General features: G+C 43.5%; 1 protein-coding gene across 1 annotated transcript in view; it reads right to left on the reverse strand.

Annotated features, from left to right (window-relative positions):
- Window positions 1-5,063: 5,063 nt before the first annotated feature.
- LOC137359794 (deleted in malignant brain tumors 1 protein-like) overlaps window positions 5,064-25,875 on the reverse strand; it is a 28,114-nt gene continuing 7,302 nt past the window's right edge. Inside the window, exons 2-7 of the mRNA XM_068025493.1 lie at window positions 25,571-25,603; window positions 24,405-24,719; window positions 16,414-16,728; window positions 11,709-12,023; window positions 5,704-6,012; window positions 5,064-5,104 (exon numbers count right to left, since the gene is read on the reverse strand). Coding sequence (XP_067881594.1) covers window positions 5,064-5,104; window positions 5,704-6,012; window positions 11,709-12,023; window positions 16,414-16,728; window positions 24,405-24,719; window positions 25,571-25,603 — 1,328 coding nt within the window. The remainder of the gene's footprint in view (window positions 5,105-5,703; window positions 6,013-11,708; window positions 12,024-16,413; window positions 16,729-24,404; window positions 24,720-25,570; window positions 25,604-25,875) is intronic.

Genomic DNA, 25,875 nt, shown 5'->3' on the forward strand with positions numbered 1-25,875 from the left:
CACCAACCAGTAATTATCTGGTTTATCCCTGCTACCCTTCTTGAATAATGGTACCACATTCACTGTCCTCAGTCCTCTGGTACATCTCCTGTGATCAGACAGGATTTGAAAATCTGTGTCAAAGCCCCTGCTATCTCTTCCCTTGTCTCACGTAACAGTATGTGGCACATCCTCCCAGGGCGGTACTGTGGCGCAGTGGTTAGCACCGCAGCAACCCGGGTTCAATTCTGCGTACTGCCTGCGTGGAGTTTGCAAGTGCTCCCTGTGTCAGCGTGTGATTCCTCTGGGTGCTCCGGTTTCCTCCCACATGCCAAAGAATTTCAGGTTGACAGGTAAATTGGCCATTGTAAATTGCTCCTAGTTTAGGTAGGTGGCTGGGAAATATAGGGACAGGTGGGTATGTGGTAGGAATATGAAATTAGTGTAGGATTATTATAAATGGGTGGTTGATGGTCGGCACAGACTTGGTGGGCCGAAGGGCCTGTTTCAGTGCTGTATTTCTAAACTAAGCTATCTCATCTGGGCCTGAGGATTTATCCATTTTAAGCCCACTAAAACATCTAATACTTCCTACCTTTCAATGTTAATTTATTCAAGTATATCACAATTCCCTTCCCTGATCTCTACACCAACATCATCCATCTCCATGGTGAACACAGATGAAAAGTAATAATTTAAAACCTAATCTATGTCATCCGGCTCCACACAGATGGCTACTTTGGTCCCTAATCGGCCCTACTCTTTCCCTGGTTATCCTCTTTCCATGAATATACTTTAAAAACTCCTTGGTATTGTCCTTTATCTTGCTCACAAGTGTTTTTGCATGCCCCCTCTTCGCTCTCCAAAGTCATTTTTTAAGTACGGCCTGTGCTTTCTATACTTTTTTAGGGCTTGCGCTATTTTCAGCGCTCTGAATCTGTCATAAACCTCCTTTTTATTCCTTATCTAATCCTCCATAACCCTTGACATCCAGGGTTCCCTTGGACTTGTTGCTCCTACCCTTCAACTTTACGGGAATATGTTGGCCCTGATCTCTCCTATTTCCTTTTTGAAGGTAAGAGCCCATGGGATCCAGGGCAATTTGGAAAATTGGATCCAAAGTTGGCTTATTGCCGGAGGCAGAGGGTGACGGTCAAGGGTTATTTTTGCGATTGGAAGCCAGGGACCAGTGGTGTACTGCAGGGATCGGTGCTGGGGCCATTACTGTTTGTAATGTACATTAATGATTTAGACGTGGATATAGGAGGTATGTCAGTAAGACCGCAGATGACACGAACACTACTGGTGTCATAAACAGTGAGGAGGAAAGCCTTAGATTGCAGGACGATATAGATGGGCTGGTAAGATGGGCGAGGGAGTAGCAAATGGACTTTAATCCAAAGAAGTGTGAGGTGATACACTTTGGGAGGACTAACAAGGCAAGGGAGTATACAATGGATGGTAGGACCCTAGGAAGTACAAAGGGTCAGAGGGACCTTGGCGTACTTGTCCATAGATCACTTAAGGCAGCAGCACAGGGAGATAAGTTGGTTAGGAAGGCATATGGGATACTTGTATGTATTAGCCGAGTCATATAATATAAGAGCGGGGAGGTTATGATGGAGCTGTATAAAATTATAGTTAAGCCACAGCTGGAGTACTGTGTACAGTTCTGGTCACCACTCCAAAGGAAGGATGTGATTGCACTGGAGAGAGTGCAGAGGCGATTCACCAGGATGTCGCCTGGGCTGGAGCATTTCAGCTATGAAGAGTGACTGGATTGGCTAGAGTTGTTTTCTTTAGAGCAGAGAAGGCTGAGGTGGGACCTGATTGAGGTATGCAAAATTGTGAAGGGCATTGATATGATAGATAGGAAGAAACATGCTCCCTTAGCGGCGGGGTCAGTAACCAGGTGGGATAGATTTCATGTAAGGGGCAGGTGTTTGAGAGGGGTATTGAGGAAGAAACTATTCACAAAGAGGATGATTGGAGACTGGAACACACTGCCAGAAGGGGTGGTAGAGGCAGTACCCCTCACAAAATTTAAGGTATTTAGATGAGCATTTGAAATGGGATAGCATGCAAAGCTAAGGGCCAAGTGCTGGGTAACGGGATTAGAATAGATAGGTGCTTGATGGCTGGCACAGACACGTTGGGCCGAAGGGAGTGTTTCTCTGCTGCATAACTCTATGACTCCATGACCTGATCTCGTGCTTGTGATCGTTTGCAAACTACTTCCAGTCTAGTCAAGTTACAAGGCTCGATCTTTTCAGCTTTATGATTGTCTTGTTACAGAGGCTGTTCTGGCCGGGTCCTTGGCAGAGATAACAGGTCTATGCTGTCCTAGCTATGGACTCTTTCTTATTCAGAGAGAGAAAGAGAGATTTTTCTATAAGAACTCTATATTATTATGAAAAGTGCTTTTTATTAAGAGGTCCATTTCTTATAATAAATCAGGAGTGGGTTAGATGGGTGAAATATGAGTGCAAGCGTAGTTTTGGAATGTCGAATCACCGCTGGTGAATACAGGAGGTCCTATACAAGTATCACTTGTCAAAATAACTGACAGGCCCGGTTAGACAACTCGCGATTGGATGCCCAGAGCCCGAATCTGAAGGGCAGGAATTGATACCCAATGGATGAAGGAAGATGAACAGTCAAATAAATAGCTGAATGCACAGCCCAAAAAATCAAATTATCTTCCTGATCCATTGTTACAATAAGTAAATTCTTCCATAGTTTCATGTATTATGTGATGAACTCTCACAGTGAATGTGATCACTTCAAATCACTCTCCGTTTTGAATGTCACATTTTATTCATTCTGGAGCACCTTGAATGGAGAAAACCAGCAAAAACGACTGCAATGTACTTCTAACAAGGTCACCTGACAGACCATAGAAAGCTGCATTGACCGAAAGTCTTGCAAGTATATGACATGAAATCTGCGATTTTCTGTTTGTTCCACGGTAAGATATGAGCCTCACCTCTTCTGATTGACTTTTTCTGTATAACCACCATCAGTGAGACCAACACACAGATTAGCAGGACTCCGAAGCAGACTGCAACTAGGATGGAAGTAGTTTTATATCCCTGTTCTTAATGACAAAAATAAAGAAAGGTTTAGCACAGACACAGTCCATCTTGTGTGATAAAATATTTGCAAGAAGTATTTAATAATTATATCCACTGCTTCCAGGCAATGAGTTGGGCTGAACATTCCCCATTATGTGGTGCACATTGCACCAGAGGAAAGTGTGAAACAATCTAAATTACAGAGACAGTGCCCCCATGTTTCTGATCAGTGCAGGACAGTTCAGGTACAGCCAGAAACTGGGATTAGCGGAATTTAAACTGGACCATTTGAAATATGCGGTGAGGCAACAAAATGTTCCAGTCAATGAGAACGTGCACATAGCATCTTCAGAAAATGACAACAATACCAATTCAACTAATACAAACTCTAATGCTAGCTGGACTATTAATAATGGTAAGTACCTGCAGATGTGGATGGGAAAGCAATTGGAGGCACATCGAACCCTATGGAATATATTGTACAAAAAGTTCAGGAGGATGAAATTTCAGCACTTTCCATTTAAACGATAAATACTGTTCTTAATTTCCCGAACTAATGAGTCAATTTAACAAAACAAGGTACCCTAACCCCACTCTCCAAACCCTGCCACCCTCACCGGAACAAATCACACTGGCATCTTCCTTGTGATCACAGTCAGATTGAGCCGGCGATGAGGAAGGACAGTCGGCCAGAGAAGATTCGCTTCCAGTGCACTTCACCTCATCCAGCCAGATAACACCGACACCCTGAGAAAAAGTAGCTCCTCCAGGGGCCAATAGAGCGTGACCACAACCCAGCTGTCTGCAGACAACATTGGCATCGGACAAATCCCAGGAGTCATCACAAACCGTGCCCCAGCTGTTATTGCACAATATCTCCACTCTCCCAGAGCAGTTGGTGTTACCTCCAAACAGGCGCAACCAATGTCCAGAATCTGGCAAAGAGAATCAATTATTATTATTGATGTAGTATAAGACAGGAGTACAAGTCAGATAGTTGGTATAATAAAGAGGAAGTAGCACCTGGTGAAAGTACATGTTTACAATCATATTCTCGAATGCAGTCCTCTGATCGATGGAGCTGCTCCTCAGTTACTTTTGCTTCTGTTGAGAAGAGAAACATGCTGACTGTATCAGCCACCAATGTTTGAAATGACACTCACAGATTGAGACGTTTGTTGTGTTACCTGAACAAATAACACCAGCATCCTCCCTGTGTTCACAGTTGTGTTTCCCCCACGGTTCTGTTTGACACTGCCAAAGGAACGATTCGTGTGAAATACACTCCATCCCATCGAGCCAAATGGGTCCAGATCCTTCTCCGAATGACAGAGTGTAATAATCGATAGAACTGAGGGGACCGCACTGTAACTGTTTACAGATCACTTCTGCATCAGGTCCATCAAGTGTATCCGAGCACACTGTTCCCCAGGTGCCATTGTAGAACACTTCCACTCTCCCCTCACAGCGATGCTTCCCATTCACCAGCCGCAGCTCTTTGTGCTCTGTCAATGACACAAGAAATATCCAGATAGTTAGATTGATAACTCGTTGTATGTTCATACTGCACAGCTCAACACATGCTGCACCAGTTGTGTTCACTGATTTCCGGTAAGTATTCAAGAAAAGCGATAGAAAAACACCGGCAGCCCATAATGTATTAAAGAATAATCAACACGGATTGAACAACAGAAAGACAAACAACGTTACTGAATTGTTTTCAGACGTTACAGAAAGATAACGGGGATAATGCAGTCGACGCAACATGCATGTTTTTTTCAGAAGGCCTCCGACAAGGAACCACATCGTGAGATCATGACTGGGGTCAGAGCATGTGAAGTCAAGAGATCAGTGGAAGAATAGTATAAGACGAGCTACAAAGCACACTGTCGGGTTTAAATGTGGTAACCCAGAATGGCGGAAGGTGGGAAGTCGTGTTCCACAGGTCTGGGGTCACTGCTGCTCAATATTTACAAAAACGATTTTGACTTAGACAAGGGAGACATGATTTCAAAATTTCAGATGACAGCAATTTGGGGATATAGTTAACACTAAGAACAACAAATACGAAATACGGAAGACGTTAGTAAAAGAGCCGAATGGGCAAACAATTGCCAAATGAGTTGAATACAGATAAGTCTAAGGTGGTCAGTGTTGATAGGAAGAATAAAGAGGCAACGTACTTCTTGTAAAATAAGGATTAAAATGATGTATAACAGCAAAGAGACATCGGGATATAGGGGCACTAATCACTTATAAAGTGACAGAAACCGAAGCTAGTGATCATAAATATTGGATGATCATGAACAAATCTAATAAGATATTCAGGAGAATTATTTTTTTTAGCTCGGAGTGGTTTGAATTTTGAATTCCGAACACATGCAATTGTTGAAGTGATGAGCGTCGATGCCTTCAAGGTAAAGCTGTATAGGTACATGAAGAAGAAAGAAGTAGGCGGATATGCAAAGAGGGTTAGATGCAGTGATATGGGGCGATACTCGTGGGCAGCATAAACACCACATTGACCAGTAAGGCCGAATGGCCAGATTCTGTGCTGTCCATTGTATGTAATTCGATGTCATATCTTCCCTGTGAAGCCATGTGCACAACACTACGGAAAATAGGCACATGGAAGCACCCTTACCTGAACACAAGATCCTCACATCTTCTTTATGAGAACAGTCGTGGTTACCCCACGATGCTGAGGGACATTCCCAGAGAAATGATTCGTTACCGAAACACTTCAGTTCATCCAACCAAACTGGCCCTGAGCCTCGTTCACAAGATGCCGGAAGTGCCAGGTCCAAGGCCTTTCCACAACCCAGCTGTTTGCAAACCACGTCAGCGTCCGCCAGATCCCAGGAATCATCACAGACTGAACCCCATATCCCATTGTAATAAATCTCCACTCGGCCAGTACATGGGCTTCCACCGTCAGACAGCCTTACCTGCACGTGGTCTGTTGGACAACAGTACAGGAGGATTATACTTTCAATAGACATTCACCTCATCACTCAATGCAACTCATTGCACCATCACCAGCTTTAAAACAAGACATGTTAAATGCGCCTGCGACAGGTAAATAAAGCTATAAAACAGAATATCTGTTTACACATGCTTCTTACACAGAATGTAATGAACAGAAATGTTTCAGATATCCTACTACATCTGGCTTTGACATGTTATGTTCTCCAGTTCCCATTTTATGTTTTGAACGCTGTGTACGTTGTTGTACAGGCGATCACTCACACGAATAACAATTAATTTATACCCATGTTTTATTACTGTATATGTTCGTTGTCCATGTATGTTACCCTTATCTGTTATCTTGGTCAGACATTTACTGTCATCTCCTATTGCCTTTATCTTGAATTGCAAGTGACTTGCATTTATCTAGCGCCATTAACGTAATGCAACATCCCAAGGCGCAGTGCAGGAGTGATATCAAAGAAAATTTAACACAGAGCACCAAAGAATATATTAGGTCACATGACCAAAAGCGAAGTCAAAGAGTTTGCTTGTTATGGAGTATCTTGAAGCAGGGAAGAGAGGTTGACAGGCAGAGAGATTTAAGGAAGCAATTCTGGAGCGTGTGACCTTTGCAGCTTAAGGCACGGCCGCCATGGTGCGCAATTGAAATCAGGAATGCTCAAGAAGCCAGAACTGGGAGCTGTCAAACTGGAGCCGATTGCAAAGAGAGGAGCTGCGAGGCCAAGAAGGGATTTGAAAACAAGGATGAGAAATTTAAAACCGCGCATTGCTGGGAAAAGTAGGTCAGTGAGCAGAGGGCAGATGCCTGAGTGGCAATTGGTCGAGACAGCAGAATTTGCAGAGGTTGGAACTAAGGAAGCCAGCCAGGAGGACATTAGAATTATCGAGTCTGGAGGGAAAAGGGCAATCGACAAGAATAGATCACGGCAAATTCGGGTGATGTCATGGAGGTGAAAATAGACAGTGTTAATGAAGATATGGAGATTTGGTAGGAGGCTCACCCCGGGATCAAATGTAACACCAAGTTTACAAGCAGTCTGCCTGAGTCACAGACAGTTGGTGTGGCGAGAAATGGAGTTGGCAGCAAGGAAACATGCGATGGGGACTGATGGTTTCTATCTTTTCAATACTGAGTTGGAGGAATTTTCTGCTGATGCAGTACTGAATGTCAGACTGGAATTCTGACAGTGTACAGGCTGTGGAGGGCTCAAGAGAGCTGAATGTGAGGTAGAGTTGGATACAGTGAGATACATGTGGAAACTGAGGCTCAGTTTGTGGATATCACTGAAAGGCAGCATGTAAATGAGAAATGAGGTATCAATGGATAGATCCTTTGGTGACACTGTAGGTGACTTTGCAGGAGCGGGAAGAGAAGACATTGCCGGTAACTTTCTGACTATGACTGCACAGATAAGACTAGAACCAGCTGAGTGCAGTCCCACCCAGCCAGGGGATAATGGAGAGGGGTTGGAGAGGAATTTCATGATCAATCATATCAACATTTGTAGACAAGTCAAGAAATAGGAGGAGGAAACGTTTAGATTTGTTACAATCACTTAGGATGACATTTGTGACTTTGATAAAAGTTATTCTGGTCTTGTGGTGTGGATAGAAATCGGATTTGAGGAATTGGAACATGCAGTCCATAAAAGATGAGCATGGATTTGGGAGGCGACAACACATTCAAGGACGTTGGCGAGCAACGAACAGTTGGAGCTGGGGCAATAATTTGCATGGACAGGTGGTCAATGGTTTCTTTCTGAGGAGAGGCATGATGACTGCCGATTTGAAGGAGAGTGGGCTGAACATGAAGAGAGAAAGAGAGAATCGTTAATATTGTCAGCTGTCATGGGACCCAGGAAGGGAATGTCTCTGTTCAGTATCTTAGTAGAAATAAGGCGCACACAGCAAGACGTGGATTTCATCAACAGCATAGGTTCAGAGAGAGCGTGAAGGACTCTAGGAGAGAAACAAGAAAAGCGAATTCAGGGTGATGGTGCGGGGTGGGGTTGAACAACTGATAGGAAGTTAGGCCCGGTGGATTGGGGAAGAAAGGTAAGTTGTGGAGGCGACTGAACAGATATTTTTGAACTTTGTGACAAAAAGTCTAGGAGTCCTCTCATTTATTTTTGGAGTTCAGGGTGGACGAGGCAGGGGAGTGGTTCAGGGGGAAGATTTATGATGGAGAAGATATGCTGCGCGTTTCCTTTGCCTTCCTGGATGATCATTGTCTAACGGGTGGTTTTAGCAAAGAAGAGCAGGAACCGATGATGCTTTATGTGATTGATCCATTCAGGATTATATTACCAGATTGTTGGCCAGATGTCACCCAGCCTTTCTGTTTTTTTTAAATTCTTTCATGGGGTGTGGGTGTTACTGGCAAGGCCAGAATTTCTTTTATCCACCCTATATATTACTTCCAATTCATACTGGAGAATGTAACGTCCACAAGTTCTACCCTTGAACATCAGTCTTGCAATATACAGTATCTTCGTGTAGAACTATGTTCCAGGGTCGTGTTGATTATAACATTATCATAAATAGATGTAATATTAATTGCATAACAGAATCACTTACTTTTGTAAGGATGGGACTCTGTATTTGACAATGAAGACATTTGAGTAATTTTAGAGATAAACCATACGTCTGAACAGAGAATATGCAGACCTCTCTGTCCAGACAGGCTGCTGCTATTATGTTCAATGAGCAGACGAAACTTGTGAGGCATATTATCAATTGCTATTGTCTGTAAAATATCAATGATCTAAACTACCAATTATATCAATATATGACTGTTGGAGTGAACAAAGAGGGCAGAAAACAGGATCTCTCTGCAAAATGTTGGACAGGATCAGGAAGTGTCATTGGACAATTGAACTCCAGATGTGTAGACCTCCTGGCTGAGCAGGAAACCAGTATTTAATCTGGACGAGACAAAAATGATTGGACTAATTGCGTCAGGCACTTTGGGGAATAAGAATCAGGATGTGACCCATCAGATAGAGAAGTAGAAGACAAGGAGAAGACACATGGCTTCTGTAGGCGGACATAAATGTTGGGTGGAGCTGAACATCTACCTAACTAAAGAACAAGATGACATACTCTACTCTGTCCAGTGACTGAGTGTGTAAGAACCATTCGGCACTGTAAACTTCTGACGTGAAACGATGGAATGTATTGAATGCCGCTGTGTCCGAAAAAATACTTACTGTAACCAATCGGTATTAAATCTGAATCATTAACTATCTCATATGTTGTAAGTTCCACTCTGTCATATTTAAATAAATGTTCGTTGGAACAACCCCAAACTATCATTAGCGAAATATCAGCACGGTTTTGTGAAGGGTAGGTCGTACCTCACAAACCTTATTGAGTTTTTCTAGAAGGTGACCAAACAGGTGGATGAGGGTAAAGCAGTGGATGTGGTGTATATGGATTTCAGTAAGGCGTTTGATAAGGTTCCCCACGGTAGGCTATTGCAGAAAATACGGAAGTATGGGGTTGAAGGTGATTTAGAGCTTTCGATCAGAAATTGGCTAGCTGAAAGAAGACAGAGTGTGGTGGTTGATGGCAAATGTTCATCCTGGAGTTTAGTGACTAGTGGTGTACCGCAAGGATCTGTTTTGGTGCCACTGTTGTTTGTCATTTTTATAAATGACCTGGAAGAGGGTGCAGAAGGGTGGGTTAGTAAATTTCCGGATGACACGAAGGTCGGTGGAGTTGTGGATAGTGCCGAAGGATGTTGTCGGGTACAGAGGGACATAGATAGGCTGCAGAGCTGGGCTGAGAGATGGCAAATGGAGTTTAATGCGGAAAAGTGTGAGGTGATTCACTTTGGAAGGAGTAACAGGAATGCAGAGTACTGGGCTAATGGGAAGATTCTTGGTAGTGTAGATGAACAGAGAGATCTTGGTGTCCAGGTACATAAATCCCTGAAGGTTGCTACCCAGGTTAATAGGGCTGTTAAGAAGGCATATGGTGTGTTAGCTTTTATTAGTAGGGGGATCGAGTTTCGGAGCCACGAGGTCATGCTGCAGCTGTACAAAACTCTGGTGAGACCGCACCTGGAGTATTGCGTGCAGTTCTGGTCACCGCATTATGGGAAGGATGTCGAAGCTTTGGAAAGTGTGCAGAGGAGATTTACTAGGATGTTGCCTGGTATGGAGGGAAGGTCTTACGAGGAAAGGCTGAGGGACTTGAGGTTGTTTTGGTTGGAGAGAAGGAGGAGGAGAGGTGACTTAATAGAGACATATAAGATAATCAGAGGGTTAGATAGGGTGGATAGTGAGAGTCTTTTTCCTCAGATGGTGATGGCAAACACGAGGGGACATAGCTTTAAGTTGAGGGGTGATAGATATAGGACAGATGCCAGAGGTAGTTTCTTTACTCAGAGAGTAGTATGGGCGTGGAACGCTCTGCCTGCAGCAGTGGTAGACTCGCCAACTTTAAGGGCATTTAAGTGGTCATTGGATAGACATATGGATGAAAATGGAATAGTGTAGGTCAGATGGTTTCACAGGTCGGCGCAACATCGAGGGCCGAAGGGCCTGTACTGCGCTGAAATATTCTGATTCTAATTCTAAAAAACAAACATCGGTCGAGGCTTTCATTCTGCACAATACAACTTCCCCAGAACATATGCCTGCATTGACATGCTGCACAATGGAACTTTCAAGCATCTGGTCCAAAACATCTGTCTACTTTTATACACAGCCTAATGAAACTTACACCAGAACAACTCCCACACAGCTACCTGCTCTTATATACTGTACAATGGAACTGATTGCAAGCTCGACGCCGGATTTGATACCACAGCTGAGAGTCCAATTCTGTATTCTATTTATCACAAAATAGAGATCTTTCACGTCTATCATCATTCACCTCCCTTCCTGCCGCAGCCCATCTGCTGCTGAAATGCTCACCCATGCTTTGCTGTCTGTGGAACAGCATATTTCAATGTTCTCCCGGGTGATAACCCATCCTGCATCCTCCAGAAACATCAGCTCATCCAAAGCTTTGTCGCCTGCCCTCCATTAAGCCCCTCTCAGGAACGCCACTGCACTCACTGGTATCCCTGCTGCCAATGCATCGAGTTTTCAATTATGATCTTCATGTTCAGACACCTTCATGCTCTCCCCCTGCCATCAGTATAACCTCCTCCAGCCTGAATCATTTCGAGAGCTCTGCATTTATCTGAATCCAGCTTCTTGTACATCTCCCACTTCCATCCCCCACAACTTTCAGTCTAGCCTTTAACCATCTAACCACCCAGATGAGAATTTCCACCCCAAACATCTCCGTGTCTCCGCCTCTTCAAATCCAACCATCTGACTAAAAGTTTAGTCACCCACTCGAACATCTCTTTGACTGGCTCTGTGTCAGTTTTCTGTCCGATTACATTCCTGATAAACTCTTTGTGATGTATGTGTTTATTGAAAGTTCTGTGAGAAAAAAGTTCTTGTTGTTTAATTGTGTCCGTGTTCTCTCTCCCTGAACACCACCCCATCCATCCCCAGCTCCCCCACCGCCCACCCTGCTCATCCCCTACCCCCAAATGAAATTACTGATTTGAGACACCCAGGAACAACCTGTATTATCACTTTTCTCAGCAGATTAGACATTTCACTTCTTTGTTATTGTAAAAGCAGTGAAGAATTTGTTTACCTGAACACAGGACCCCAACATCCATACTGTCAGTGAGAGACGAATTCAATGTGAACAAACTGCAGTTCTGGAGCTGCAATTCATTTCCTCCACATTGGACATCATTCACCCAGATGGGTCCTTCACTCTTTCCGTCCTTTGAATAGTTATAAGCGGCTGTCGCTTCACCGCAGCCCAGCTGTGTACAGACCACGTTGGCATCATTCAGGGTCCAGAGTCTGTCCTGCAATCTCCTCCAGCTGCCGGTGTAGTAAATCTCCACTCGCCCATCACACCAGCTTCCCCCGTTAGTCAGCCTTAGTGACCAATTTTCATCTACAATATGAAACACAATGGTGAAATTGAAGCATAATTCACTGCCACCAGAAAAGTTATTAATTTTGATGGTTACTATTTCTGTCATCATTGTTCAGAAGGCGTGTCGGCAGATGTTGCTCACCATCATCTTTTCTCAGTAAATACATTTTGGAGACATACCGAGTCGCTTCCACTGTTTAAACTGGGGGCCAAGGGTAAAATGAACTGGAGGTGAGCGCGGCACATACCGGCAATTGATAAGTGATGAGACCGAAGGGTGGGGCAGGGGCTTTAAATGGCTCCTGACAGATGACAGTTCCTTTCATCCCATATGGAGAGAAACAGACCAGTTTACGTTGCCACAATGCTTCCGATGACATCTCAAGTCGCCTCACAGGCAATGAAGCACTTTTGATTCGTGGTCACTAATGCAATAGGTGACAGACCCGAGGGACTGAAGGTTGTCCTCCTGTCCACATGTACTGATATTTCCTGCTCTCGCCCTGTACTTGAAACAGCATCAACGTTTCTTCCAATTTCTCCCCCTCATTTTCACATAGTCCATCTTCAACTCTTCCATTCCCTTCCACAACATCTGTGTCTCTGATTCTGGGGACTCTCACAGTTATCTTGTCTATGATTCCTCACACCACGAATACTAGAATGACTCTATCACATTCTTCCACTTTCTCCATCTGCATTGTATCTGGTGATGCAACCGATCATACCAGTGCTTCCAGATATGTCTTCCTTTTTCCACAACCGAGGACTCTCCTCACCTCCTCATCCACCCACCATGGTTGACAGGGCCACATCACGCCCATTCCATTTCCCATACCTCTGCTTTCACCCTTTCCCCCCTCGCAGAACCATGATAGGATTCTGCTTCTCCTCATCTTCCGCTCCATCAGCTTCCATATTCAACAGATGATCTTCCACTATTTCCACCACCTTTAATGTGATACCACTACCAAGCACATCTTCCCCTTCCCTCCACTTTTAACATTCTAAAGGGACCATTCCCTCTGTGACACCCTGATGCACTCTTCAATCATTCTCAGCAACCCTTCCCACAGGAACTTCCCAGGCAAGCGCAGAAGATGCAACCACTGCCCTTTTACCTCCACCTTTCTCACCGTCCAAGCCGGCAAATACTGCTTCCAAGTAAAACAACGATTTGCTCGTACTGCTTTCTCTTCAGTATACTGTATTTGCTGTATTGACTGATTATGATGCGTCTCCTTTACATTGGCACAGCAAACACAGTCGAGTGATTAATTTGCAGAACACCTTTGTTTAGTCTGCAAACTTCACCTTTATCTTCCTGGTATTCATTGTATACTCCACTCCCACTCTGACCTCTCCCTCCTCTTTCTCATACACAGTTCCAATGAAGGTTAACATAAGTTTGAGAAATAGCAAATTAAAAGCAAAATTCAGCGCGTGCTGGAAATCTGAAATAAAAACAAGAAATGCTGGAAATACTCAGCAGGTCTGGCAGCATCTGTGGAGAGAGAAGCAGAGTGAACGTTTCAGATCAGTGACCCGCCTTCACAACTGACAAATATTAGAAACCTAACAGGTTATAAGCAAGTTAAGTGGGTGTGGGGCAAGAGATAACAAAGGAGAAGGTGTACATAGGATGAGGTTACAGAATAGCTGACCAGAATGACTTGGAGCAAAGATGTGTTAGTGGTGTGTTGAAAGACAAAACGTTAGAACAGAAAGGGTGTTAACAGACTGAAAATTGAACAGCCACAAGTACAAACATAATAAAACAGTGGGTAACCCAACTGACCAAACTCAGATGAAACAATATAAAAACAAAAAAAAAATTAAAATTGGAAAAGAAAAAATAACTCAAAATAAAAGTAAAATGGAGGGCCCATCATGCTCTGAAATTATTGAACTCAAAGTTCAGTCCGGCAGGCTGTGGGGTTCCTGATCGGAAAATGAGATGCTGTTCCTCGAGCTTGCGTTGATGTTCACTGGAACATTGCAGCAATCCCAGGACAGAGATGTGAGCATGAGAGCAGGGGGAGTGATAAAATGGCAAGCAACCAGAAGCTCAGGGTCCTGCTTGAGGACTGTTGGAGGTGTTCACAAATCAGTCATGCAGTCTGCGTTTGGTCTCCCCAATGTTGAGGAAACCACATTGTGAGCAGCGAATACAATGTACTACATTAAAAGAAATACAAGTAAATCGCTGTTTCATCTGCAAGGGGTGTTTGGGGTCTGGAATAGTGAGGGGAGAGGAGATAAATGGGCAGGTATTACACCTCCTGCGATTGCAGGTGAAGGTTCTGTGGGAAGGGGATGAGGTGGTGGGGTAGCGGAGGAGTGGACCAGGGTGTCACGGAGGGAACGATCCCTTCAGAATGCTGACAGGGGTAGGGAGGGGAAGATGCATTTGGTAGTGGCATCACGCTGGAGGTGGCGGAAATGGCGGAGGATGATCCTTTGGATATGGTGGCTGATGGGGTGGAAAGTGAGGACAAGGGGAACCCTGTCACGGTTTTGGGAGGGAGGGGAAGGGGAGAGGGTAGAGGTGCAGGAAATGTGCCAGGCACGGTTGAGGGCCCTGTAAGCCACTGTGGTTGTAAGGACCTCCTATAAGGACTCCATTCCATTTTCCAAGATTCTCCGTCTCCGACGCATCTGCTCTGATGATGCTACCTTCCATGACAGCGTTTCTGATATGTCTTCCTTTTTCCTCAACCGAGGATTCCCCCCCCCACCCCCACTGCGATTTAATTGTACTTCTTTCAATGTAATGCACTGCATTCGCAACAAAAACGACTTGAGAGGGTTACAGCAATGCTAACCATCAAACAAATACTCCAAATGGATGATCTCTTCAGAATATTCCTGCTTCAATAAGCCTCCTATTTCTTTATTAAATATAGAAAATGTACCCTGATACTCCCTTTTAATCATTCTCAACACCCCTTCCCACAGGAACTTCCCATGAAAGCGCAGGAGTTCCAACCAGTGCCCTGTTACCTCCACCTTTCTCACCATCCAAGCCCCAAAACACTGCTTCCAAGTGAAACAACGAATTACTTGTACTGCTTAATCTTTAGTATAATGTATTTACTGCATTGACTGATCATGATGCGTCTCCTTTACATTGGCAGACCAAACACAGTGGAGGGATTACTTTGCAGAACACCTTTTTCAAGTCTGCAAGCTTTACCTTTCGCTTCCAGTTGCCTGTCATTTTCATTGTCTACTGCACTACCACTCTGACCTCTCCCTCCTCTTTCTCCTGGACAGTTCCAATGCAGGATAACATAAGTTTGAGAAACATCACTTCCTCTTTCCACTAGACTCTTTACAGCATTTTAGAATGAACACTGAGTTCAGCAATTTCAGATCAGATTCCCTCCCCCTTTTTTTCTTTTTTGGACGATATTTGACTTCCAATTTGCACCTCCTCCAGAAATGTGCTTTTTACTTGGCTCTTTCTAACATACTTTTGCTCTGCATTGTTCGTTTTACCATTTCATCTCTCCTGTCTTTCACCACATCACGGAGCGTTCCTTTCATTCTTTCCTTGTTTCCCCCTTTCTTTAAAAAAAACTGTTAAATCTCTAAGTTCTGATGAAAGATCCACAATCTGAAAGGTTGATACTCTTTCTGTCACCACAGATGCTGCCAGAACTGCTGAGTATTTCCAGCACTTCCTGTTTTTATTACCTATATTGTAAATTGTGAAACGTGGGAGCACTTTTGCATTGAGCAATGTCCCACATACAGTGATCAGATAACTGAGCAGATAATCTGTTATATGAGGGTGCTGGCTGAGAGATAAGTATAATCCTGCAAATTGGGAGAATTTAAATTTACATCATGTTTGTGAAATTTTCAAAGACATAGCACATTGGTGAAATAACGAATTATGCCATTCACTATCATTTTATTGCAACCGGTGTGGTGGAACTTAAAATATATCTCACACTATGTATCTTACAACAAGTTCACAGTGTTTTCTATTAAACAGCTGATCTTTGCAGAGAATTCCATGATCATTCATATTTGAACTGCCTACATTGATAACAGTTTCAATGCTCGAGCAACATATCCATTCCATGGCAGTGGTCCTGGGAGCATCTTGCTGATTCTATAGCCCTTGAAAAATGCTCCAGATTTACCCGGAAATAGATATTATATGACGAGAAGTACGACCAACGAGTCATTGTATGTATAAATGTTTACTGGAGTGAAGCTTTGATTCATTTGTAATTTAATTCAGACCAATAAGCCCACAAACACATCTCAGAATCTTAGTGACAAAGGAAGCATGGGATCAGCAAAACGAGTGAATCAGAGACCTGTGGAAATAGTCAATGATGCTTGACAGCAGAGCGGTTGCTGTATTTCAGTTCAATTGACTGAGATGACTCACCCGTACAGATGACACCTGCATCGTTTTCATGGGAGAAGCTAAACTGTTCCCAGGATGAAACAGGACAATCCCACAATCGCGTCTCGTTCCCCATACACCTGTAATTTTCCTTCCACACTGCACCAGTACCCTTTCCAAAGCGGGCTCCTCCCGGGATTGAGTTTACTGCCCCACACTGTAAGTGCTCACAGACCACTTTGGCGTCTTCCATATCAAAGTAAAGGTCACACAGCGTCCCCCACTGGTGGCCATGCAGCACCTCCACCCGACCGGAGCATCTGTCCATCCCACCAACCAATCGAAGTTCAGGTTTTCCTGTATTGAAAACAAATACAAATCCAAATGATTTCTAAATCATCCTCTGCATAGAAACAGCAAAATAGAAAATGGGTAAAAAAAAGGAGAATTTTATCAACACGATTATCCAACCATACTTTACACAAATTATCTATCAAAAAACAATTAGAATTACTACAGCAACACAAAAGTAAAATACTGCGGCTGTTGGTGATCTGAAATGAAACAGAAAATGCTGGAAATACTGAGCAGGGCGAGCAGCATCTGTGGAGAGAACAAGAGAGTTATGTTTCAGGTCTGTGTACTTTCCTCACAATAATTATTACAGGACCTCTTTAAGAAGTTGGCTGAATACTCAAAAGTTAACAGTTCTTCTTTCAAACGTTAATCGACAGTTGGACTTTATCTCTTGGTACTTGGAATATAAAACTCAGAAGGATGTGATGTTTCTATTGTATCTGTTGTCGCTTTTGGGCATGGCACTTCACAAAACCATCGGCTTTGGAGTAGGTGCTGGACAGAGTCACTAGAATGACAACTATGCTTAAAGCGTTACATTATTGAAGACAAGTTGCATAAACCTTGTTTGCAGTAGATTGCGTTTAGAAGGATTAGACATTATCGAGTTGACGTGTTTAAAATGTTTAAGGGGTTTGATAGATGCGCTAGAGAAGATCAAAAGAATAAATACAAAACAAGGCCATTTAGGAGCTGCTTTTCTTCATGAGGGATGTGGACATCTCTGGCAGTTATTGCTCAAATTTATTTGCCATTGAAACCGTTGTCAGGACCTTCTTCTTGAACTTAATTTGATTGCCTGGGCAATGTTCTTCTGCAAGTTCTGAGCTAGGTAGAGTTCAGTCAAAGGTTTTAAGCATAGTGTGTACCTTTAGCTGCATATGTTACAAACAGAGTGGGAAGTGTAGAATTTGGTAATTAGTGTGAAAGACTGAAATCTAGCCTTAACATTTAGAATTTAACTTGCAATATAAAAAAGCTGCAAGGCAGTTCATGTTAGCAGTTAATCGTGCAAGTCAAGTTAGCAGTAAGCAGTCAATCAGCTGTGATAGTCCGATCTGGGGTAATTACTGTCTGCTGGAAACGGTCTAAACTGTTGCAACTTGAATGTGCCTGCAAAGGCAAAGAACATTAGACTTAATTGCAAGTGGGTTTGAGTGCAGGAACAGGGATGTCTTACTTCAGGGCCTTGGTGAGACCACATCTGGAGTAATGTGTGCAGTTTTGGTCTCCTTATCTGAGAAAGGATGACCTTGCCATGGACAGAGTGCAAAGAAGATTTACTGGGCTGGTTTCCAGGCTGGCAGGATTTACGTATGAGGAGAGATTGGGTCTACTAGGCCTACCTTCACCAGAGTTTAGAAGAACGAGATAGGATCTCATAGAACCCTATAAAATTCGAACAGGACGAGGCCGGCTCGATGCAGGGAGGATGTTCCCGATGGCTGGGGAGTCACAGTCTCAGGATATGGGGTATGCTATTTAGAACCGAGATGAGGAGAAATGTCTTCACTCATTGGGTGGTGAACCTGCGGAATTCTCTACTGCAGAAGGCAGGGGAGGCCAAACCATTACATATTTTCAAGAAGGAGATGGATATCTTTCTTAATGCCAAAGGGATCAAGGGGTATGGGGACGAAACGGATCAAGGTACTGAATTAGATGATCAGACATGATTATTTTTTATTGCTTGACAGGCCCGAAGGGCCGACTGGCCTACTCCTACTCCTATTTTCCATGTTTCTATTTTTAGACTTCTAGTAAGGCAGAGTGTAACCACAGATTGCAATGTTAACTGAATAAATAATGAACACAATGGGAAGTTAGAGTTTGCTCAGAGTAAGAATTCGGTGCAGAGGGGGAAAAGGATGTTTTTTTTTAATTCTTTCACAGGGAGTGGAGGTTTTTGGCAAGGCCAGCATTTATTACCCAACCCGAATTGCCCTTGCAACGATGGTGGTGAGCCGCCTTCTTGTACTGCTGCAGTGCATGCACTCTCAGTACACCCACAGTGCTGTTAGGAAGGGAGTTCCAGGATTTGACCCAGCGACGGTGAAGAAACATTGATATTGTTCCAAATCAGGATGGTGTGCGTCTTTGATGGGAACTTGCATATGGCGCTGTTACCATCCATCTGCTGTGCTTGTCCTTCCAAGTGGCCGAGGGCTTGGGTTTACAAGGAGGTGCTTTGTTTTGTCTGTTCAGCTTGAGTAAGTGTGTGGAGTCACCGATTTAAGACAGCACCACATCCAGCAGCAGCAGAGCCTATTGGGAGAGGCAGGCACCAGACAAATAGAGGGGAAGCAATTGTCAAGTCAGAGTATGAGGGGATGTGGATAAGTTTCAAATAAGTATTACGTTAATTGGTGAGTGCTCAGTGTTTCGGCATTAGCTAACCAGTAAAATAGCTTTAAAGCTAAAATGCATCGACAAATAATTTTAACTCTAAAATAAAGACAGACTAAGTTATGGCAGATCAGTTATTTTTTTCTGGATATAGGATTTTGTGGATGACGCAATTATCCCGAGGGAACATGTCCATAGCAGATGTATCCACCTGCAAACTCTCTGGCTCTGGGTCATAAAGCTGGATGGGGAATTGGAGATACCCCAACACATACAGCAGCAAGAGGAATATTGGACAGTTTGCTGCAGATTTCAGTCACAACAGAACAATTATTTAATATCCTAGTACAAGTGGTGGGTACCACCACTTGTTGAAGGTGCGGGATCAGAATGAGGTTGTTGCAGCTTATAGTGCACAGTAATGGAAATCCAGATTTGTTGGTGAACGAGGATATGCAGAAAGTGAATCTATCCAACAGGAACAATGTACTGGCTATTTGTGAGGATAAGGATGAAGACTGTCAGAAGGACAGCCAGAATGTTGACCGTGATACGTTGGAACAGGAAGCTGTGGAAAAGGTGGAGGAGTGGATCATAATGTGATACTTTTAAGTAGTTCAATAGTTAGGGTTTTAGGAGTCCCAAACAGTATTTCCCCAACTTGTGCGAAGTGAGGGATATCCCAAATCAGATTGGGAGAATGCAGGGGAAATATCCTGTCGTTGTGAACCATGTAAGGACCAACAGCATAGGAAAGATGAGGAAAGAGGTTCTTTTCAGAGAGCACCAGGAGCTGAACTAAAAAAGAAGATCTCAAGGATTATAATCTCTGGATTATTATACAAGCCGCTTGCACATTTGTATGGGGTGTGGGTGGGGGTGGATTAGGGTGGTCAACACGTGGTTGAAGGTGTTGATGTTGGAAAGAGGTGTTACTTTTCATGGCATCCACCACTTGTACTGGGATATTAAATAATTGTTCTGTTGGAATGCGCTTCACCAGAACCGGGTTGGGATCAGGGTCCTAGAATGAAGGATAAATAAGGTTGTTACAGGAATGATAAACTAGTTAGTGGGTGAAGGGAGGCTGGTGGGGGGGCGGGGTGAGGGGGTAGAGCACAGTTGGAAATGTAAAATAAATAGGCACCACCGGGAGAGGAAAAACAGAAAGATGCTACATTTGCGTAAGGCAATTTTACGGGTTTTCACCACGTGAATTTGCTCTTAAAACAGCAGTTCTTTCTTGAAAAAGGAGTTGTTAGAAATATTGGCAGACCTCGACATTTTGAGCAGTGTACTGTGCCCATTGTCTGGAGAAACAACTGGAACTAGTGGAAGTTATCGGTTTATATGTAGTGGAGAAAGGGAATATGGACAGGATCTTACTAGTGATAGGTTATTACATGTTCTTGTTCTGGCTGCTATTGGTCTGTTAATTATTTTCTATGATAGGTCGGTATATGCAATTGTCCTTGCTGCTTTTTGTCAGCTACTCTGTATCGTGGCAAGTCATTCCATACTATTGTTCTGGTCGTGTTATGTTGGCTGCAGATCAGGTGATGGTGTGTCTCTTGAGGATAGACAACCAGATATCCACTGAGGAACAGGCCACTGTTAGGGGGACAGTATGGTGTTTTTAGATCTCCATAGCTTCCCTGATGCAATGAATGAGACATGTCTGCCACCGTCAAGTAAGCTCAACTCAATGACCACAGCATTAAATGGTCCAATTCCAAACTCACCTCATCTATTATGGACTGCCGTGCAAGACACAGTAACATGATCAGCATAAAAGAAAACAAAAACATGGAAAAATGGGGAAAAGAGCCCAGATTCTCGTGAATGGCAGATGTAGAAAGAATAGCAAAGGGTGACAAAATAGATCGCAAAAGCTACACAACTTTTACAATCACTTCTAAAATAGGTTGTAAGTAAGAGCAATGTAGCCTCATTAAAATGACAATGGTGATATTATAAATGAAAATAAGGAAATGGCGGGAATTATACATAATTACTTTGCATTAGTATGGACATGGACGTCACTTTTCTTAAGGTTCCTTGTTGCCACAGTTGACCAAAAGCCGCCTTGACGTCGAGGACAGTCACTTTCATCCCACATCTGGAATTCAGCTCTTTTTTCCATTTTTGGACAAACGGTTTAATGAGGCCTGAAGCTGAGTTGTCCGACAAACCCAAACTGAGCATCAGTGAGTAGTTTATTGGTAAGTACTGCTTGATAGCGCTGCAAACAACACCTTCCATCACTTTGTTAATGATTGAGAGCAAACTGCTGGGTCAGTAATTAGAAAATTGCAATTGTTACACGGCTATTTAAAGAATGTTATCGAGGGAATCGAGGGAATTATAGATTGGTTCGCCTAACAGCTGTTGTCAGGAAATTACTAGAGTGTACATTTAAAGATGGAGTGTCTGATCACCTTGAAAAGTTACAACCAATCAGAGAGAGAGCCAGCATGGATTTGTAAAAGGTAGATCATGCCTGATTAACCTGATCAATTGTTTTGTGGAGGTAACTAAAGTAGAGGGCAGGGGAAGCTCAATGGATGTTAATCAGATGGACTTCCAGAAAGCAAACAACAAAATCCCTCATAACTGATTGTTGGCTAAAGTTGCAGCTCATCGGATTTAGGGCAAATTATTGACTACTTAGGACGTGAGCTAAGTGGCAGGAGACAGACAGCAGGGATAATGGGCAGATCATATAACTGGCAGGATGTGATAGCGCCGTCCCACAGGAACCTCTACTATTTATTAATGATTTAGATGGCTGGACAGAAAGCCGTATATAATTGACATACTCAATATTGCCATTGAAAAATATCAACGATATTGTAATCATGCATATTTTAAGCATAAATTTGCAACAACAAAAAAAATAGATTAAGTGACTGTGTAAAACTATTACAATATTGGCAAGTGTGAGGTGTCCAATTTGGAATTTAAAATGTTCCAGTATTTTCGAAATGGTGAAAAAACGGAAAATAGACTTCAGGGTCATGGGCAAGGACAGGAAAAAAAACAGCAAATGGAATGCTGGGCTTTATATCTAGAGGAACGGAATACAAGGGGCTGGAAATGATGCTACAGCTAAAAAAAAATCCTGGTCAGGTCACATCTACAGTAGTGTTCGGCTGTGTGCAAACAAAAAGTATTTTGGGCAGTTAGAACTGTGCAAGAAGTATTGTGCGACAAGAACTGATGCTAGGAGTACTATTGATCATATTTTGCATAAATGATTTCGACTCAGGGAGGGACATACAATTACAATATTCATTAATGACATGTACTTGGGACAATGGTTAATACTAAGGCAGATTGTGATAAAATACATGACGTTAACGAAATTGTAAATTAATTCTAATGCAGATAAATGTACACTTACAGATTAGGGTAGGAAGAATGAGAACACATTTTCCTTGGACAATGATAATCTAAATTGTGTCGAGGAGCAATGGGATTCAGGGGTGCAGATAGAAAAATGAATACAACAGCAATACGGGTTAACAAAGCTGCAGAAAATACAAAAACATTGAGGATTATTTTCAGAGAGATACGTTGAAAGGGGAGTCATACCCAGCACAAGGAAAGATTTGCTGTTGATTGGAGTCGGTTGATTGGGTGCGAACTGGTCAGTGTTTCCCTGCTTTTCTAGGCAGTATGCAACTGGGCAATTTTCCACCGGATCAGTTGGATCCTAGTGCTGTAACTGTACTGGATCAGCTAGGCTCCAGTTGTTGCTAGTTTTAGAGCACTGATCTTCAGCACTGCAGCTGGAGTGTTATCGGGCCCCTAGTCTTTGTTATGTGCAGTGTGCTCAGCCGCTTCTTAATGTTGTGCACTGTCAATTTTAGAATGGACCGAAAAATAGAAAGCATTTGCACAGCAGTAGCTCATTGGCATGGATTGTCACGCACTACTTCTCAACTTTTGCCAGTCTGAATAACTACCTTTAACCCACACTTTGTTGACTGTTTTGCAGCCAGTTTTCTACAGTCTGTCATGATCACCCTTCACATTATGCAATTAATTACCTTGAAACCACATTCACAGTTTTAGGTTTAAAAACTGGACAGACAGCTTCTGACCAGCAAGATGCAACAGTCAGCATATAATCATAGAATGTTTACAACACAGAAGGAGGACATTCAGCCCGTTGTGTCCATGCTGGTTATCGGCAAGAGATCCTCAGCTGGTCCTATGCTTCTGCCCTTTCCCCATAGCCATGCAAAGATTTTCTCTTCAGGTGCTTGTCCAATTCCACATTGAAAGCCACAATTGAACCTGTCTCCATCAGACTCGTAGGTAGAACATTCCAGATCCTAACCACTCGCTGTGTAAATAACTTATTCCTCATGTCACGGTTGGTTCTTTTCCCATCCACCTTATAACAGTGTTCTCTGGTTATTGACCTTTCTGCCAAGAGGAACACTTTCTCTCTCTCTACTCTGTCTATTCCCCTCATGATTTTGAACACCTCCATCAAATTTCCTCGCAGCCTTCTCTGTTCTCAGGAGAGCGACCACAGTTTCTCCAAACGATCATTGTAACTGAAGTCTTTCATCCCTTGAACCTTCCTTGTCAATCCTTTCTGCACCCATTCTATAGCATTCACATTCTTCTAATGTGCCGTGCCCAGAATTGTACACAATACGCCAGTTGAGGTGAAGCCAGTATTCCACAAAAGTTCATAATAACTTCCTTACTTTTTTACACTATACCGCTACTTAAAAAGGCCATGCGCAGGCAACTGCGGGATCTTACAGAGCAGTTATCTTTGTGATTCCCACAATAACTGTGGACCCATTACTTCAGCTCCCCGAGGCTGAGGAAACTCCCTCCCTCCCTCCCTCCCTTCCCTGCTCCCCAGTCTCAGCTTCACAATCTGTGTGATATATCAGATCTGAAGCCAAGCGATCATTGCAGGTTGGCAGCCGGGCGGACAGTACATGCCCGGCAGCGGCTGTTGGGTTGATGAATGGAGATTTGGATTGAGATTGTGACATTTCCAGCGGTTCAGATCATTCACTGCGGATCTGGGGAAAATCTCAATAGAAACTGCTCTGTCTGCATTGTAAATGTGCTGAGTATCAGGTATTGGCTGCTCCCGGTGGAAAATGTTTCTTAAATATAATACTAATAATATAATTTTAAACAGTGATCCTAATATTAACAATAATTCTAACCAGAGATAACTGGAATTATTATCATCTGACTTTCTGGGTATGGACCATCGCGGATTGTTTTACTTTCACTTCTTCACAGAATCTAACAGCCGCGGTGGGAGATGAGAGACTGAGAAAGATTTTTACCTGAGCAGATGACGCCGGCATCATAGAAGTGTGACCAGGTATAGTGACCCCATTGAGCTGACTTACAGTCCCGCAGAGAGGCTTCGGTCCCGCCGCACTTTACATTCACCGTCACAACGGGTCCGGACCCTTCCCCAAAGTGAGCCCGGCCCGGTGCAGAGACTGCGGTCCCGCAGTCCAGCTCCCGACACACAACAGCGGCGTCCTGCAGGTCCCAATCATTGCCATACACAGTCCCCCACTGCCCCCGGTAGTGAATCTCCACTCTCCCAGTGCACCGACTGCCCCCATTCACCAGTCTCAGCTTCACCGTCTCTGTAAAATATCAGAAATATCATCAAGCGGTTCTTGTGTGTTAAACCCACAGGTTCCCAGTGCACAGACCCTCCCCATTCACCAGGTATGAATTGACAGGAATATCAGTCTGCACTCAGAACCCTAATAAAACCCGGAGTATATATTACACATGAAAAAAGGAAAGGGAAATATTAATACACGGTGCAAACGAGCAGGGAACCCGGAGACAGCCGAATATTCCCACCAGCACAGCGGCTCGAAGGAGAACTGGATGGGGACAGGCTCAGAATAGTTTTAACCTGCAGAAGTGGGGAGATGGGCGTGGCTGTAATGATCACATGTTTACGTACTCAGAACTCATTGGACGAACACAGTGAGACCCCAGCACCAGGAAAGAGCAGAGGAAATTGCACCCACACCCAGTACAGCCAATGAAGACAGGGCTGGATGGTGATGTGATCTTGATGTCAGCGCAGATTGGTTAGCTGGACCGTTGGGCCGGCAGCGGTGTCAGTGGAGCTGATCCTTCACACTCTGCTCTTCAGAGACCCTCAGTTATTGTCCCTCTGCATGAAGACAGCAGTCATCTCTCAGCTAGGTAACAGTGTGAGTGGAGCTGATCCTTCACACTTTGCTTTTCAGAGACCCTCAGTTATTGTCCTTCTGCATGAAGGCAGCACTCATCTCTCAGCTAAAATTAAAGATCTTCAGTCACAGTATGAGGGACACCCTCCCTTTCTGACTCTCAACTGGGCAGCGGGTTAATCCGTGATCAAAGAAAATGCTGAGATTTTCGCCCAAGCTTCATATTTAATGGGATGGATTAGAGCAGAGAGATAGCAGATAGTGTGAAAATAAAGGGCGATTACCTGACGGGTCAGCCTTACTGTTCCCAGGTCTGCCTGAAATGAGAAGTTAACAATTAGAGTTCACTGGGGCAAGAAATGAATGAAACTGTCAGAAAGAAAAAACACAAATACAACTAACTGCAGGGTCATTATTCCCGTGCCTTGCAGAAGAAATTATATCGGGATCTGTGATTTCATTCCTTAAAACAGAAAATACAGTTTCTGCACAACATTAATATTGGTAATGGGATAAAATATATCCAGAATTGTTTTCACATATACACACACTGACATCCGGATACACTCTCTCCTTGTGCTGACGGTGG

This window comes from Heterodontus francisci, unplaced genomic scaffold (genome assembly GCF_036365525.1).
Source record: "Heterodontus francisci isolate sHetFra1 unplaced genomic scaffold, sHetFra1.hap1 HAP1_SCAFFOLD_329, whole genome shotgun sequence".
Taxonomy (NCBI): Eukaryota; Metazoa; Chordata; class Chondrichthyes; order Heterodontiformes; family Heterodontidae; genus Heterodontus; species Heterodontus francisci.